At 60.2% G+C, this 15,506-nt stretch overlaps 1 protein-coding gene across 3 annotated transcripts in view; it reads right to left on the reverse strand.

The window, feature by feature from the left end:
* ADCY7 (adenylate cyclase 7) overlaps window positions 1–15,506 on the reverse strand; it is a 44,366-nt gene that overhangs the window by 17,285 nt on the left and 11,575 nt on the right. For all 3 annotated transcript variants that reach the window (XM_072750270.1, XM_072750268.1, XM_072750269.1), the window contains exons 2-9: window positions 8,526–8,935; window positions 7,117–7,320; window positions 5,881–6,042; window positions 5,370–5,519; window positions 4,898–5,046; window positions 3,962–4,073; window positions 377–504; window positions 30–188 (exon numbers count right to left, since the gene is read on the reverse strand). In XM_072750270.1, the coding sequence (XP_072606371.1) occupies window positions 30–188; window positions 377–504; window positions 3,962–4,073; window positions 4,898–5,046; window positions 5,370–5,519; window positions 5,881–6,042; window positions 7,117–7,320; window positions 8,526–8,696 (1,235 nt within the window). In that variant the 5' untranslated portion in view covers window positions 8,697–8,935. The remainder of the gene's footprint in view (window positions 1–29; window positions 189–376; window positions 505–3,961; window positions 4,074–4,897; window positions 5,047–5,369; window positions 5,520–5,880; window positions 6,043–7,116; window positions 7,321–8,525; window positions 8,936–15,506) is intronic.

Here is a 15,506-nt window from a genome sequence, read left to right on the forward strand (position 1 = left end):
CACCCCACCCCTGTCCCGCAGAGCCTCACCCCGGGACTCCAGCTGCCTCCATCCTGTTGGCCAGGGACACGTCGTGAGACCACACGTCATACTGCCACTTGCGCAGCCCGATGACACCACACAGCACGTTTCCTGAGTGTATGCCCACTCGCATGCTAATATCCACACCCGTGGCCTCTCGCACCTGCCTGGGCAGAGCAGTCTAGTCACCCCGTCCCAGCCAGGGCTGCCCAGTGACCCAGGCAAGCCATCCCCACCCAAGCCTCAGCTTCCTCATCTGCAAACTGGGTACAGTATGTTCCCTACCAGGCCTTGGGAAGCAGGAGGTCCATCATGGGGACAGGCACAGCCCCCCAGGCCTGCACATGGTACCTACTTGATGGCCTCACACATGTCCAGCCCCATCTTCACACAGTTCCGGGCGTGGGTGGGCAGGGATACGGGCAGACCCGACACGCAGTAGTAGCAATCTCCCAGGATCTTGATCCGCATACACTCGTTGGCCTGCGGGGGCAAGGTGAGCAGGGGCCTGGTCGGCAGACAGCTGAGAACCAGGGTGCACACTGGCCAGCCCCCCTCCCCACACCCTTCAGAGGGAGCCAGACTCCTTCCAGCTCTTTCCAGAGGCTTCCTCCAGGGGAGCTGCTTCTGGGCCCACCCAAAGGTTTCTCCAGGAGGCACCCCTAAGCAAACACCAGGGATGAAAGCGAGCGTTACTAAGGATGGTCACCATCCCTCTCTGAGGGAGGGGGCTGTCTTTGCCTCATTCCATCTTGCAGTGTGGAAGCGTGTACTGAGCACCTGGCCCTGCCCCAGACACCGGAACACAGCACTGAGCAAAACAGACAAAACTCCCTACACCATGCGGCTCACATGCCAGTGGCAGTTAGATGCTAAACTAGACTAATAAAATCCACAGACCCGTGGTAGTGATAAGTGCTAAGGAGGACAATCAGGGGTGTGGGGGGAGAGAGGCCTCCCAGAAAAGGTAACATTTGGGAAAGACCCAAAGGAACCGAAGGAATAAGCCACACCAGTATCTGAGGGAGCGTATTCCAGGAAATGAAAGACACAGCAAGTGCAAAGGCCCTGTGGGCAGAAAGCTTCTTGAGATCCAGCAAAGCAGCCCATGCAGCTGGAGTGGAGGACATAGGGGACCTGAAGACAGGTGGCAGGTGCCACAAGCCAAGGGGCCAGCAGGTGTCCAGGTAACTGGAGAGATGGCTGGCTGCCAGGGATGCAAAGCAGCAGGGTCTGGGGAGTGGGGAGAGAACAGAAAGATGGAAGGGAGGACAGAGGCTGGGGCCATATAGGGAAATGCCCCTGAGGGGAAGGGGGCCCAGGCAGGCTTCTGGGGTTCCACCTGAGGTAGTACTGTGGCCACTCTCTGTCAGCCCTTGGCAAAGGTGGCCTTGGGGTGGGCATTTAGGGACCCTGAAGGAGGAGCTACAAGCTGGCTCAAGCCCCGCCCCTCACGGAGGCCTTCCGTGTCAGGGGGGTAGCTAGGGCTGGGGCACTGATTGATGCCCAGCTCCCTCCTGCAGGGCCCCTAAGGGCCGGCGTCTCCTAGCCCATGTCTCCAGATCCCCCGTCCAGCCCCTCCCCACCCACCTGGACCACCGGGCAGGGCGCCTTCCCTCCCAGGAGGCCCCTGCACCTGCCCAGCCTCCCTGAGCAGCCCCTTCACTAAACCCTCTTCCAGGGAGCTCATCTGGGCGCCTGCCAGCTGCCTCCCGCGGGGCCCCGCCTGCCACATGCTGCGTTCTGAATAGCCTGGCAGCCGATGAGAGGACACGGGCTTTTCTAGAAAGTAGGAAGAACCTTGGAGAGGGCCTGGATGCCCACAAACAGGCTCGGGGCTCCAGCCGCCCTGACCCCCACCCCGTCCAGGCATGGGACGGCCCCCTGGAGCCAGGCTGCCCTCCAGGGACCTGGGGAGGCCGCGTTCCCCAGGCTCTTCCTCCACACAGCTGACAGGTCCACTCTGCCACTTGGAAACCAGGGAAGCCGCTTGAGCGTGTTGGGGGCAGTAATTCCTGGGCCCAGACGCAGTGAAGGTGCCTCCGGGAGAGTCGGCCCCGGGTCTGGAATCTGACTGCTCATAGGAGAGAAGTCTGGGACCGGCCCTGTCCGTCTCCGCCCACGGACTAGACACTCTGGCCAGGAGGCCTCTTTCTCCCCATCCTGCCTCCTGCCCCCGCCACAGATGGAGGGCTGTCCAAGAGGACAGGGCAGGTCCCTGGGCTTTGGTGGCAGGGGAAGGGCCGTGGCTGACCGGAGGCCAGGCCTCTAGCTCACACATGGCCCAGCTACCAGGAACCCCCATCTGCCGGTTTAAAGGATGTCATGGAGGGAGGCTCCTAAGGGAGGGCTCCAGACGAGACGGGCCCTCTGAGTCACTGGGTCCACAGTACCTGAGGGACAGCACTCCAGGGCACCCCCGGCCACAGCGTCCTCCTGCAGTTTGGTCACCCCGCGGTGGCCAGCCCCTGAGATGGAGGCCACTTCTGTTGAGACAGTCCCTCCTCAAACAGGGCAACCCCGACCACGAGAAAGTCTTCCTAGTGGGAAGCAAGCCTGAACTTGCTTCCCACCAGGGTCCAGACCACTGATTCTCCACACATGGAGAATTCTCTCCCCAAGAGGCGCTTCAAAATTCCCCCAGGTGTGGGCACAGGTGTGGGCTTTCACTGACACTTTGTACATGATGCCAACGCGGCCAGCACAGACTGCCACGGCCTTAAATCTTAAACACTCGGGTCTCTACTTAGTGGGCACCACTAAGCCTGTCTTCACCTGAAGCTGGGCCAGGTGCCCCCCAGGCCCCCTGGCGGCCTACAGCCCTCTTCAAAGCGCACAGCATACAGGGCAGGCCCAAGGCCCCACTGGAGTTCAAGGATGCCACGTGGCAGGCCTCACGACCATTTGACAAGTTAATGAATAAGCGTACACACGCACACGTGTACACACACACAACCACCCCCTCCCGGGCCCCATGCTGCCCAAGAAGACAAACACTGAGATCCCAGCCCAGCCCTGCCCTCTCCAGACCACACCCTGCTCAGCTGCACCTGGGAACCCCCTTCACCCAATGCCCTCCCCTGCTCGGCACCTGCCATGTTTCCCCAGGGTCCTCAGGTCAAGTTCTCCTGACCTCAGCCCCAAATCCTTGCATGTCTGCCCCTGGCACCTCGTCCCCCTCACACTCTACCCAGTCACAGTGAGTCACGTTCATTCCTAGGGCCCCCAGCAGCTTCTTTCTACTCCAGCCCTTTGCACATGCTGTACCCTCTGCCCAGAACTCATTTCCTCTTCAGCATCTTTTTAGGTTTCTCAAACTTTACTTTTCTTTTAAAGATTTCATTTATCTATTTATTTGACAGAGAGAGAGAGAGAGAGAGAGAGAGAGAGAACACAAGCAGGTGGAGCAGCCGGCAGAGGGAGAGGGAGAAGCAGGCTGCCTGCTGAGCAGGGAGCCCGGACCTGGGGCTCGATCCCAGGACCCCGGGATCATGACCTGAGCTGAAGGCAGATGCTTCCCCGACTGAGCCCCCCAGGCACCCAGGTTTCTCAAACTTTAACGCGTGCGCGGTTCACCAGAGATCTTGTCAGAAGGTGGGCTGCGGGCGAGGCCTGCACTGCGCGGTCCTCCCCAGCTCCCCCAGCTTCTGCTGCTCTTGCGCAGGGAGATGGTGGCATCTCTCCTCCAGGCAGCCTTCCTGAGCCCCTGTGCAAGCCCCCGCGTGTGCTGGCAGTCTCCCCACCGGCCCCACTCTCTGGGGACAGGGTTCTGGCTGCCGTGGCCACCACTCAACCTCACTTCCACGGTGGAGCGCCCAGAAGCATTTGCTGACTGGGTGCTGAAGTCCAGCCAGGGCCTCTGCACGCTCACCCCAGCACAGCACTGGGCACACGTCATCCCCAGGGGGCAAGAGCACGGCACAAAGGCCTGTGGGCTCACCTTGGCGATCTGGTCAAACTTGCCGAAGAGCTCGTTCAGCACCACCACCAACTCTTTGGGGGAGCAGTCGCTGGCCAGCCGTGTGAAGCCCACGATGTCAGCATAGAGGATGCTGGGGGCCGGGTGGGGGCAGGGGGTCAGAGCCACATCCCTGGAAGCCCCTGAGCCCCCACCAGCCTTGGCCTCAATCACCCCAGCCACTCCTTAGCCTCTGGAGGGATGGGAAAGAAGCTCCGGGCCATACAGATGAATTAACGTTCCAGAGGGTTGGCATTAAGTAAAAGGCAGCAAGCCTCAGAGCCGCAGGGCCCTTGGGAACTGCCGCCCTCAGGCCCCCACCGCTGCAGACCGCAGGCTGGGGCGCCTTGGAATGTCCTCCCCACACCTGGGCCTTCACCCTTGCCCAGACTTCACAACTAAACCCCATGCTGAGACATGACTCCATGCTCCCCTGAGCTGAGCTCCCGCCCAATGCTCTACCCACACATGCTATCCCAGTAGAGCTCCCATCCCACAGATGAGCAAACCGATGCTCGGGGCTGAAGCCTTCTGGGAAGCCAGAGCTGTAGTGTGCACCAGACCGCCCAGCTCGAGAGTCTGTGAGTTCCAGACAAGCTCATGGCACCCACGCCTCTGGTTCATAGAGGCTGGTGCCTTCGAGTAAGATTCTGTAGGCCCTTCAAATCCACCAAGAACTGGGAGACTTCACCTCTTTTGTGGGGGGCCTGTGTCCCCTTCAGAGTCATCTGAAAGGACCTCTTTCCTCCCAAAGTCATACTTATGCTGTTTTACAATTTTAGGGGACTACTAGATCCCCCTGACACCAATCTGATCTGATCCCACCCCCTGGAAAAACAAACAGGGAGACTGAGGCATGGATTTGCCTCCCCCAATCCTCCTGGGGAGCCCACCACACAGGGCTGGCCAGCTGCCCACCTGACGTTCTGGTGCCGCTTGACATACAGGCTGTGGAAGTTGTTGTCGGGCATGTAGCGGCGGTCCCCACGCTCCTTGAGCCGCTCGATGATGGCTAGCTTCATGCCCATGGAGATGTGCGCTGGCAGCACCGACAGCAACAGGTTCTCCTGGGCACCGGTGGGGACAGGCGGGGAGGCGTCAGGCCCCAGGCTTGGTGACCTAGCCTGTTTCCCCTATGTTCCTACCTGCGCTGCCCACAGTACTCTCCAACTCTGCTGGCCTGCGCCCTGCCACCAACCCAGCCAGGCACACGGCCTCCCGTGTCCCCGGCGGCCCCTGTGGTGAGGCTGGCATGGGTGTCCAGCCATGTGCCCCATGCACATGCTGTCCAGTGAGTGTGTGATGTGCAGAGAGAAAGGACGTGGGGCGTGGGGCCTGGGAGGGCCTGGGAGGGCCAGGCAGTGGCTCCCAGGGAAGGCAGAGACCGTACCTGCTGGCGCTTCTCGATGCGCAGCTTGCGACGGATCTGGATGCACTTCACAGTGTAGGTGAAGAGCTCTCGGGAGGCGTCCTGCATATGGTGCTTGTGGAATGCACCCGTGAGGTTCCCGCACAGGAAGATGACAGCATTGGCCAGCAGCTGGGGGCGAGCCAAGGGCGGGCTCAGCATTCAGCCCGGCCTGCGCCCCGGGGTACCAGCAGCACCCCTCAGTGGGCTGGTAATGGCACCCCATCTGCATTCTCTGACCTCCAACCTGTTCAGCCTGGCACCCTTCGCAGGGAAGCAGGAAAACTGAAGCCCAGACAGGCTCTGTTCCCCTAGAGTCACTGTGACTATAAGACCAGGTCTCAGGCCCTTCTCTGCAGCTGCCGGGCATCCCCATCCAGACTGGGAGGTGCTGAGGCCTCAGGTCCAACTCACCCACACACATCCCCCCATCCTCAGGCCCAAGCCACAGCCCCTGCCCAGAGGCCTTTGCCTGCCCCCGTGCACACCTTACCTGTAGTCCCACCTGGATGCTGGGTGCTGTAAAGGCCCCCATGATAGCACCAAGCACCAGGAGGTGGGAGATGCTGGAGACTACTCCTGCCGCGATGGCCCCCTGCATGCTGAAGGGCAGCAGCGTGTATACCACAAAGACAATGAAGAGGAAGAAGGGTACCTGGGGGCAGAGCATTGGTGAGGCTCAGGGACTGGCCACAACACACCTGCCGCAGGACCCAGACCCAGACGGAGCCAACATCACCCCCCTGCTGCAGCCTCTCATCTGGGAACAGCCCCAGAAACCCGAATCCTGAGCCCCTGCCCCCAGCACAGCCCCTTCCTTCCCCATGTGGTGAGGGACAGTGACCAACACGCAACGGAACATGGGAAAGCCAAACTCCACTTCTGGGTCAGACCCAGCCAATATTAGCCACCATTTCCTGAGCTGATTTATGAGCTGAGGCTGAGGCCAGGCCTCCCCAGGAGTAAGACCCCAGGCCCTGGTGACCCAGGGAGTTGCCGCCTGACACCCATGGCTGGGGCTCTCCTGCGGCAGGAATGGTGATCACCCGAAGGCCGGGGCCCAGCTGCCCACCTGCCACCTCCAGTGGTGCAGCTGCACCCACTCCCAGCCCTCTGGGCTGCCTGGCCTTCCCGTGCCTCAGCCTACCCAGCCTACTATCAGAGGGTGCCAGCGCTGGGCAACAGTGACCAGCCAGGCCAGGGTGACTCAAGCTAGTCAAGAAAAGACTCTTGCAGCTGGGGTGGATAAGCCGGTGGGCGGGCAGCCTCAGGCCTCTGCAGCATCCGTGCCCAACCTGGGGACGGCCTGCCTGGAAACGGAGTGGCACAGAGGAAAACAGAGCAGAGGGAGGGCAATTGGGACCTGGCCTTCCTGCTAGAGCTAACCAGTCCTGACTGGTCCCAGCCTTTCCAGGCATGTGGGCCAATGTGGGCCTTTCTGCCTCTAAGCTGGAGAGTGTCATTTCCATCTAAACGAGGGTCTACCCTCAATGCTCCAGCCAGACATCTGCCCAGCTCAGAGAGCTGAATGGACAAGATCAGCCTGGTACCTACCCTCTGTCGCAGAACCACAGCCGGTGGGAGGAGGAAGGCCCAAGGCCAGCACACCAGATACGGGCCCTGTCTCCAAAAGGGACCTGATGCCCAGGGAGGGCAGGATTTGCCAAGTGCACCGCTGGCTGGTGGCACCCAGCCCCCCAGGGGACGCCAGGGTCCCTGGCCCCATTACCTGCGCCCGCACAGAAGTTGTGTTCATCCATGAGTCGAACACCAGCATGTAGCCCAGCATCATGAGGCAGACCCAGATGAGCAGCGCTGAGGCCCTGAGCCACCGCGAGACGAGGCACTCCACGTACACCAACACGTAGAGAACCACAAACGCGGCAAATGTGAAGAAGGCCATCCCCAGGACAGCCTGGTGTCCAGAGGGGTCCTGGGCAGAGCAAACACACACGGAGATGCCACAGCTTTCCCCAGTGAGGCGTCGTCCCCTCTGGAAAGCCTGCCAGGCTAGCCTGTCCGTCCTGCCCCGAGCCATGTCCCCTGTGCTCTCCTCCACGTGGGTGGGGTCGGTGCTCCCTCCAAGCACCACACTCTTCCTCACCTTTGGGCTTTGCACTGTCTTGGCCAGGGCTGCCTCCACCAGCACCTTCCCTCAGTCCCTGTGCAGCACAGAGGCCCTGTGGAGCCCTCCCCATCAGGCCCCCTCTGCTCCCAGGGTGCCCCGTACATGCCCGTGGGAGGACAGTATAGGGGCACAGCTGGGCAAGCCCGCTGCAGGACAGGCCACTGCACCGACTGTTACAGAGTGAATGGAGGAGATGCTAACCGAAGGCGCCCCAGACAGACAGGGGATGAGCTGGAGCAAAGGTAGAGGCGTGACACCGCGAAGGGGTGACCAGGAGAGGTGAGTCCCTGCTGGGCCAGCACCTGGTCTCCCCCTGCACCCTGAAGCCCCGTGGGCACAGCGGCTGACCTGGGGGCTGGCACGCAGTAGGCACTCAGGAGCCTTTTGCTGAACGCACAAACAAATGTCCTGCGGTTTACAGCCATGCAGATCCAGGCAGCGTTGACAGAGCCCCTGAGGGCCAGCCACGTTACACACAGCGCCCTGCTAATAGCCGGCAGGCTCGGATGTCTTCTTCTAGAACTTTCCTGTTCCACACAGTAGCTACTGGGCATGTGTGCTTTTTCTGGATTGATTTTAGATTCATTAAAAAGCTCCTCAGTCGCACTAGCCACGTTTCGAGCCCTCAACAGCCACACGCAGGCAGCGGCCGAGGTCACAGAGGGTGTTAGCGGCGTCTGCCTGGTGTTCGGAAGGAGCCCGGGACCACAGCCGGGCTCTAGGAGGAGGAGTGCCAGGGAGCAGCCATACAGGGGCCATCACCCCCAGGTCTTCAGCACAATCGAAGTTTGTTTTGGGGGAAAAGGGAGGGTAGTTTCCTTGGCCAAATTAATGTAACATCTAAAACCACCCCCGACTTCAAAATTAAATGAAAATGAAAAACCTGCCTCCCGCCGCCCAGCGACGCCACGGAGCACTCGCAGACCAGCCTCCAGGCTGAGCGAGGTCAGGCTTGCCCAAGGCCTCCCAGGCCCGGCTCCCAACCACCGCCTGTGGGCCGCCCCACTCACCCCGCAGACGAAGCTGATGATGATGAGGGCGACGCAGGCGGTGACAGCCACCAGCAGGAGCGTGAGCAGCAGCGGCCCGTGCTGGCTGGTGAGGCGGTACTTCCCGTAGAGCGCAGCCTGGTCAGGGTCCTCTTCACCCTCGTTGAGGAAATAGCGCCCCTTGGCCGGCATCCTCCCCCGCGGCCCCCCCGGCCCGGCGGTCCACTCGGGAGACCCTGCGGCCCGGGGCGCATCTGTGTGCCCACCGGTGGCGGGCCTAGGCCTCGGGCCTCGGGGGGCCTGGCGGGCGGGCCTGCAGCCCCATGGGCGGCGCGGGGCCCGGGCCGCTCCACTGCCAGGCCTGCTCACGGCACCCCGGGCCTCGTGCTCTGCATCGGGGCCGGCTCACCGGACGCGCGGGGTCCTCAGCTCTGCGGAGACACAAAGCAGACCGGGATTTAGCCAGGACAAGTGGAGCCATCAGGGAGAGCAGGGGCCAGGCCTCACCACCCCTGGGTCCCATCCACCAACCTTAACCCAAACCTAACTTCTAGGTCGTAGTTAAAGCTTTGCCTGCACAGCCAGCCCCTGTGTGTCCTCGAACTGCACTGTCCCGTACGGAGCCACCAGCCACACGTCACTATATGCGGCTACATTTAACTGGATTAAAAATGAAATTAAAAATTCAGGGATGCCTGGTGGCTCAGCGGTTGAGCATCTGCCTACAGCTCAGGGTATGATCCCGAGGGCCAGGATTGTATCCCACATCAAGCTCCTTGTGGGGGGCCTGCTTCTCCCTCTGCCTGTGTCTCCGCCTCTCTCTCTCTCCCATGAATAAATAAAATCTTTAAAAAAAAATTAAAAATTCAGACCAGCAGTCACACTGGCCCCATTTCAAGTGCCCAAGAGCCACACACACAGTTAGTGGCTATTTTATTGGGCAGCACAGATAGAGAGCATTTCTATCATCCAGAACCTCCCACCGGACAGCACTGCTCTCCAGGTTTGATGGAGATCACATGGAGATCTCTGATCCATCCCAGTGAATTTCCGTGTGTGGCATGAGGCAGGGATCAGCCTCTGTCCCTTTCTTGCACACAGGTGGGATCCCCGGGGGGGGGGGACCCCCGCCCCAGCAGCTTCCGGCAAAGCCACCATTCCTCCCTCAAGAAGTTCAGTGAAGCCACCTTTGTTGTAAGTCAAGTGATGTGCACATGGTGTCTATTTTCAGACTTTCTTCTGTTCAAATGGTCCTTTCGCAAAGATCACATTTACTCGATCACTGGGGCTTTCTGGTGAGTTTTGCATCCCGGACCTCCCACGCCTGCTACACCCAGAGCAAGCCCTTGCATTCATGTTAAGCATCCTCCTAAGACTTCATTATTTAAATGCTTTTTTTTTTTAATTTCCACTGACAAGAATTTAAGAAGTTTGCAAGCTCCACTTTGTAGAAATAGAACCTGAGCCTCAGAGAGGGAGCATAGCAGACTGTTTATGACAAGCTGGGAGCAGGTGCCAGGCTTGCAGTGCTCAGCCCAGACGCACTCCCTCCTTCCCCAGCACCGGTCATTCGCTGGCTCATTCATTTATTCCAAAAAGGCCTGTAATCGTGCCTACAGCACACTAGGCCCACTACACACGCACCTCCCATGTGCCAGGCTAGCCCTTTCTCCCCCTGGAGCTCCCAGTCCCTAGAGGAAAAATTACCGAATAATGTACAATCCCTACATGCACGGACTGGGGTCTGGGGGCAGCTGCCACGTTCCCAGCAGGAACCTGTGTCAAGGGAGCAGCCCCAGCCCAGGAGTTCAGGCCCCCCACTCTCTCCAGACCTGCCTCGAAGCCTGGAACTGGGACAGGGCAGGTGGTAGAGGGCAGGGAGGCCATACATTGTGGAAGGCTCAGGGCTGTCACGAGTGGCCCCTGGAGAAAGCTGTGAAGGAAAGGCAGTCCAGAGCCCCCAGAGGTAGAAGAGAAGGGTCCCCAGAGTCCCTGAGGCCAAGTGAAGCCCTGCAGTGAGTGCCCACCCTAGACCCAAGAGCCACCTCAGACACTTCTGCAAGCTCCTATTCCACAAATTCCAGGGCCAAATTGGAAAAAAAAAAAAACATATTTTGGGTTTGAGGGGACAGAGGCCAGGGGTCCTGGACCCCTCTGCTGCCTCCAGGTTCAGGCAAGTGCCCATAAGCCTTGGCACTTGTTTAACCCGGGCAACCCTGTGGGGGCTCAGCCCAGGGATCCCAAAGTGCCTGAAGTGCTTAGGCGGCAGAGCTGACTTCTACATGAAATATCCACTTATGCGTGTTGGCAGCTAATTTAAAAATGCGAGTTATGCACCCCACTAAGTAGTAACCTCTAACTCTGAGCTAACCAGTTTCAATTCCACGCGAAGCATGTTTTGAGCACTAACCACACACGCTTAGCCCTGTGTTGCAGGATTTACAAAACAAGATAAGGTCCCTGCCCTGAGACGCCCCCAGTGCAGGGCTCCCCTGAACCAGCTCTTTACAGTCACAGGAGCAGAAACACTGTCATGCCAGGGGCCAACGCACACATATCCACTCTCATCTTCAGAACCTGTGGAGGCCAAGGTATCACAGCAATGGTACAGACACAGAACTGAGCCCAGAGATGTTGAGCGGTGCACGTAAGGTCACATAGCTGGAACTCCTTGGTGGAAGGCCTGGGCTTCAAGCATACGCAACACCACCTGGCCCTCTGGCCTGCTGCCACACTCCGGTGGGCCAGGACCAGACCACCAGTCCGAGAAACCCCAAGGGGCCGGGACAGCATCTCCCCACAGGTGCTCTCTCCCCCAGGCAAAGCCCGCAGACCAGAGCTGGGTGCGGCCAGGACACCCCAGAACTGACCTGCCCTTCCAGGGGCACGAAGCTGGCTGAGGCAGGAGTGGAGAGGGAAGGAGCAGTTGGAAGGTTCCCGGGGGCCCGTGGGAACCCAGGCCTGGTAAACACAGCTCTTGGGGATCTAATTAGGCCACTTCCTGGGCAACAGCAGGCGGGAGAGAACATGGACAATAGACAGCCCTGGGCACAGGGACCTCAGCCCATGTGGGGACCTGGTCTCGCTCCTGGGACAGAGGGCAGGACAGGGCTGGGAGCAGAGATGCATTCATCACTCCTGGAGAGGTAGTCTGGGAGCCCCCTGGCAGCATCTCCACAGGCCAGCTGCTCCCTAGCAGCAGTCCCCCCCAAAACCAGACACAGAGGCCCCCTGCTTCTGTGGGCAGGCTTTGAGGCCTCTGTCCAATCACCTGTTCTTCTGCTGGTTGCTGACGCAGCTGGCAACTGGGAGGGCAGGGAGGCCATAAGATGAAGGCCCTGGATGAAGGAACCACTTCACCACGTGTCCAACAAATGACCCTGCAGCCTCGAGGACCTTGCCCACCTCAGTGACGGGAAGCTCATCACCTCTCGGGGCAATCTTCTCCATGAGTGGGCAATCCTTTGGGGTCAAAGTCCCACCTCAGGTCAAGCGAAGCCCTACCTCCCTGCCACACCCTCACCTCCGCCCCTCTGGTTCTGTCTGAAGTCCAAAAACACCAACGGCAGAGATAGGCACTTGGGACAGTCCAGGGGGGCCAGGGACCCCTCACTGCTATTCACACCTCACAATCACTCTGGTGGGGAGCAGGGCAAGCAGCCCCATTTTACAGAGGAGGGGAACCTCCTTCTGCCAGGATTGTCTCTCCCACTGTCAGTCCCCTGGTTCAGGGGCTGTGAGACCCAGGCGGGCTCATCAGTATAGTCCCCCTCAAGCCCCAGTGACTGGTTTAGGGACGGTGCTGTAACCAAACTCCTCTCAGTGAGAATGCTCTCTGGGACTCGTGCTGACCCACGGGAAAGAGATACTCTCTTGCTGGTGACCTACGGCTGCTGGCAGCCACTTGAAGCCACCACAAGAGACAGTCCACCGAGAACGAAGCCAACACAGGAAACTGGAGAGAGACAGAGGCTTGAAAATCCCTCCTTACGCCCCTGGATCCAGCTCTGCCTGAATGAAGCCAAGCAACCTCCAGATAATTTAATCGCACCAAACGGCACGCCTCTTTGGGCTGAAGTCAGTTTGAGTTTCTGTGGCTTGCAACCAAGAGTGCCAAGGTTCATGTTGGGCCTTCTGCCCCAGTTTACTGCACCCAGGAACCCTCCCTGATGGTCCAGGGGCAGGGGGCAGGGTCCAGGGTCAGAAGGCAGAGTCCAGGGTCAGGGGGCAGAGTTAGCTCAGAGTTGAGAGTGGGTCCCTGCAGACAAGGCTGGTCCTCCTGGACGGGCCTGGGCCAAGGATGTGAAGCCCCCTTCCCTCATACTTCGCTCACCATGTCCCAAACTCTACAGCCCAGGGCCAGCCATTCTGCACAGGACCTAGGGCAGCAGGTGGCTGGAGCAAGGGGACTCCCCACATCTTTTCTCAGTGGCCTCCAGAGACTCAGCTCTGCAGGAGGAATTAGGGAGTCCAGGGGCATACTCAGGTATAAATGGATCCCAAGGGAATCCACTTCATCCCCCGGCCCCACCAAGCACACCTGGTGGGCTCTGCACCCCCTGCAACCCCATGTCCCATGCTAGAGTGGGGTGCGTGATGCCATACACAAAGTCTAGTGAGCACTCACAGCGTGCCCCGTGCTGTGGGCTCTAACTCTGCACACCTGCCCTGCAAGGGAGTAGGACTACTGCTTCCATTTTATGGATGTGGGAACACAGAGAGGTTCAGTCATTTTCCTGAAGTCACACAGCTAGCAAAAAAGCGCTCGGATTTGAACACTGGTCACCTCTCATCCTGCTCAACGCCCTCATGGTGCTGACAACCACAGAACCCCTTCCTGCCCTCCCCTCTCAAAGCCTAGGACAGAGGGTGGGAGACGCAGTGGACTCCATCAAGGTCCCCCCATCTGCCTCACAGACGCAAGGCCAGACAGCCATGTCAAGAAGTCTGCTCTGAGCCAGCAAGATCCAGGAGCACCACTTCCTCCAGGAAGCCCTCTGAGCTACCCACACACACCCTCTCCCCCCTTCCCTGCAACTGAGGCAGGACTGTTGTTGTCTCCTTGCCAAACACTGACTGGCAAGTCTAGGTTCCTCAGCCAGAGAAGCTGCCGGAAATAGAGAGCCAGGACCTCAAATTAGAAGTGCAGGACTGCACCCTCGGAGGTGCTCAGGAAATCCTCCCCCGGCAGAACTGGCTGATCCAGCAGCACCCCCAGGGCTCCCACACCCCTTGGGGAGTTCTAGATCACCTCCGGCCTTCACAGACAGACAGGGCACCCACTTCCTCACCCAAGCAGCTGGCAGGAATCCCAGGCTGGCTTCCTCTGGCCCAGCCCAGCAGGCCCTGGAGCCCTGGTGGCTTCAGAAAGAGGAAGTGGGGGCTCTGGGGTGTGTGGGAGGGGCAGGCAGCCTGGAGGAGAGCCCCCCCTCCCCCCGCCCTGGCCCCCTTAGGCCCAGCCCCTGCCCCCAAGCCCACCGGGGGACCATGCCACTGCAGCCCAGAACCCAGCGCGCCGACCCAGCACTAGCTCCCTCCACGGACAGGGTCCCTCCCCAGCTGGGTCCCTCCCCGCGGGGTCCCATGCAGACCTTTACTGGCTCAGGGGTCTCACATTAAGGCATCCCCCTTGGGAGACCTGGCACCTTGTGAAGGAGCCAGAGGCCGCTGCGCTCAGCGCCGTCCTGGCACGGAGGGGTGGGGGGACCCGGGGACTTCAGCCCCACTGCCCCGGCTGCCAGCCTCTCGCGGGCCTCCAGCCGTGGCTCTCCCAGGGCCTGACCTCCGTCCCCATGTGTCCTCCTGGAGCGTCCCCACCTCCCCAGATGCCTGTCAATGGTCCCAATTGTCAGACATCCCCGCACCGGCCTCACCAAACTCTCGTGGGAGGGTCCGGGTCTGTGTCCCGTGGCTGAGCCCTGGCAGCTGCTGGTGGAAGAGACGGAAGGACAGACAGATGGACGGGTGGCCACACAGATGAGCCACCAGCTGGACTCCTGAACCAGGCAGAAAAGGCAGGGAGACAGCGAGCAGGGCAGCTCTCTCTAGAAGGGGGAGGGAGAGACCATTGGGCGCGGGAAGGGTCTTCCTCAGAAAAGCAGAAGCGCCGGGGGCAGGGCGCCCGGGGAAGGGGGGCTCGGGTGGGAGGGGTGAGGGCTCAACCCCCAGCTCTGCTCCCCCGGCCAGCCGGGAGCAGTGCGGCTGAAGTCCCCGGGTCCCACTCTAGGCCTCGGTTCTCCTCATCAATAAACACGGGGCACTGACAGCCAAATCGTACAAGTGAGGTGCAGGTCACGATGGCCAACCCTCTGTTTGTGGGCACAAAAGAGAGGGTGAACCTGGAAAGAAGGCTGAGCTTCCGGAGCCGAGGAAGCCCAGCCAGGGGGTCCAAATGGGAGAGACAGAAGCATGAGGCAGGCAGGGCCCCCCCAGGAGGCCTCTACTTCATCTCACCACCCCCTGGTGACAAGCCTATGAGGCCACGAGGCAGGGGCAAAGGTCAAAGTCCCCTAATGGGGTGAGCTCCCCGCCCTGCTCTCCTCTGACCCCCAGCCGACTTGGCCAGCTCCTGGGGAACACTGGCTCCCCATCATTCTTGGGGTTCAGCACCCATGTTCCAGCCCCAGCTCTGCCGCCAGCCAGCCTTATAACCCTGGGCAAGTCCTGGGCCTCACCTGGGCCCAGGCTTTTCCTCCTCACCTGGTTGGCCCTGCGCTGGGCTGGGCTGGGCGTGGAGTCTGAATCATAAAATGAGAAGGACAACAAGCTGAAGGGGATAGCCTGGGTGTTGTCACCCGGCCCCACAGGGCTCATTCTAAGGGTGGGGCAGGGATTATTCTTTGTACCTGAAGTCCTCCCTTCTACTTCTCCCCTGGATTCAGCCCTCGCCTTGTCAGTCCCTCCTTAAAAATACAAATACCTCATTGACCCCTTACCTCCAAGGCTCCAGCTGCCAGGGATAATAATCCCACTTCACTATCTCCCCTGCCAATTCTAAGGATA

Source organism: Vulpes vulpes, chromosome 2, assembly GCF_048418805.1.
Source record: "Vulpes vulpes isolate BD-2025 chromosome 2, VulVul3, whole genome shotgun sequence".
Lineage (NCBI taxonomy): Eukaryota > Metazoa > Chordata > Mammalia > Carnivora > Canidae > Vulpes > Vulpes vulpes.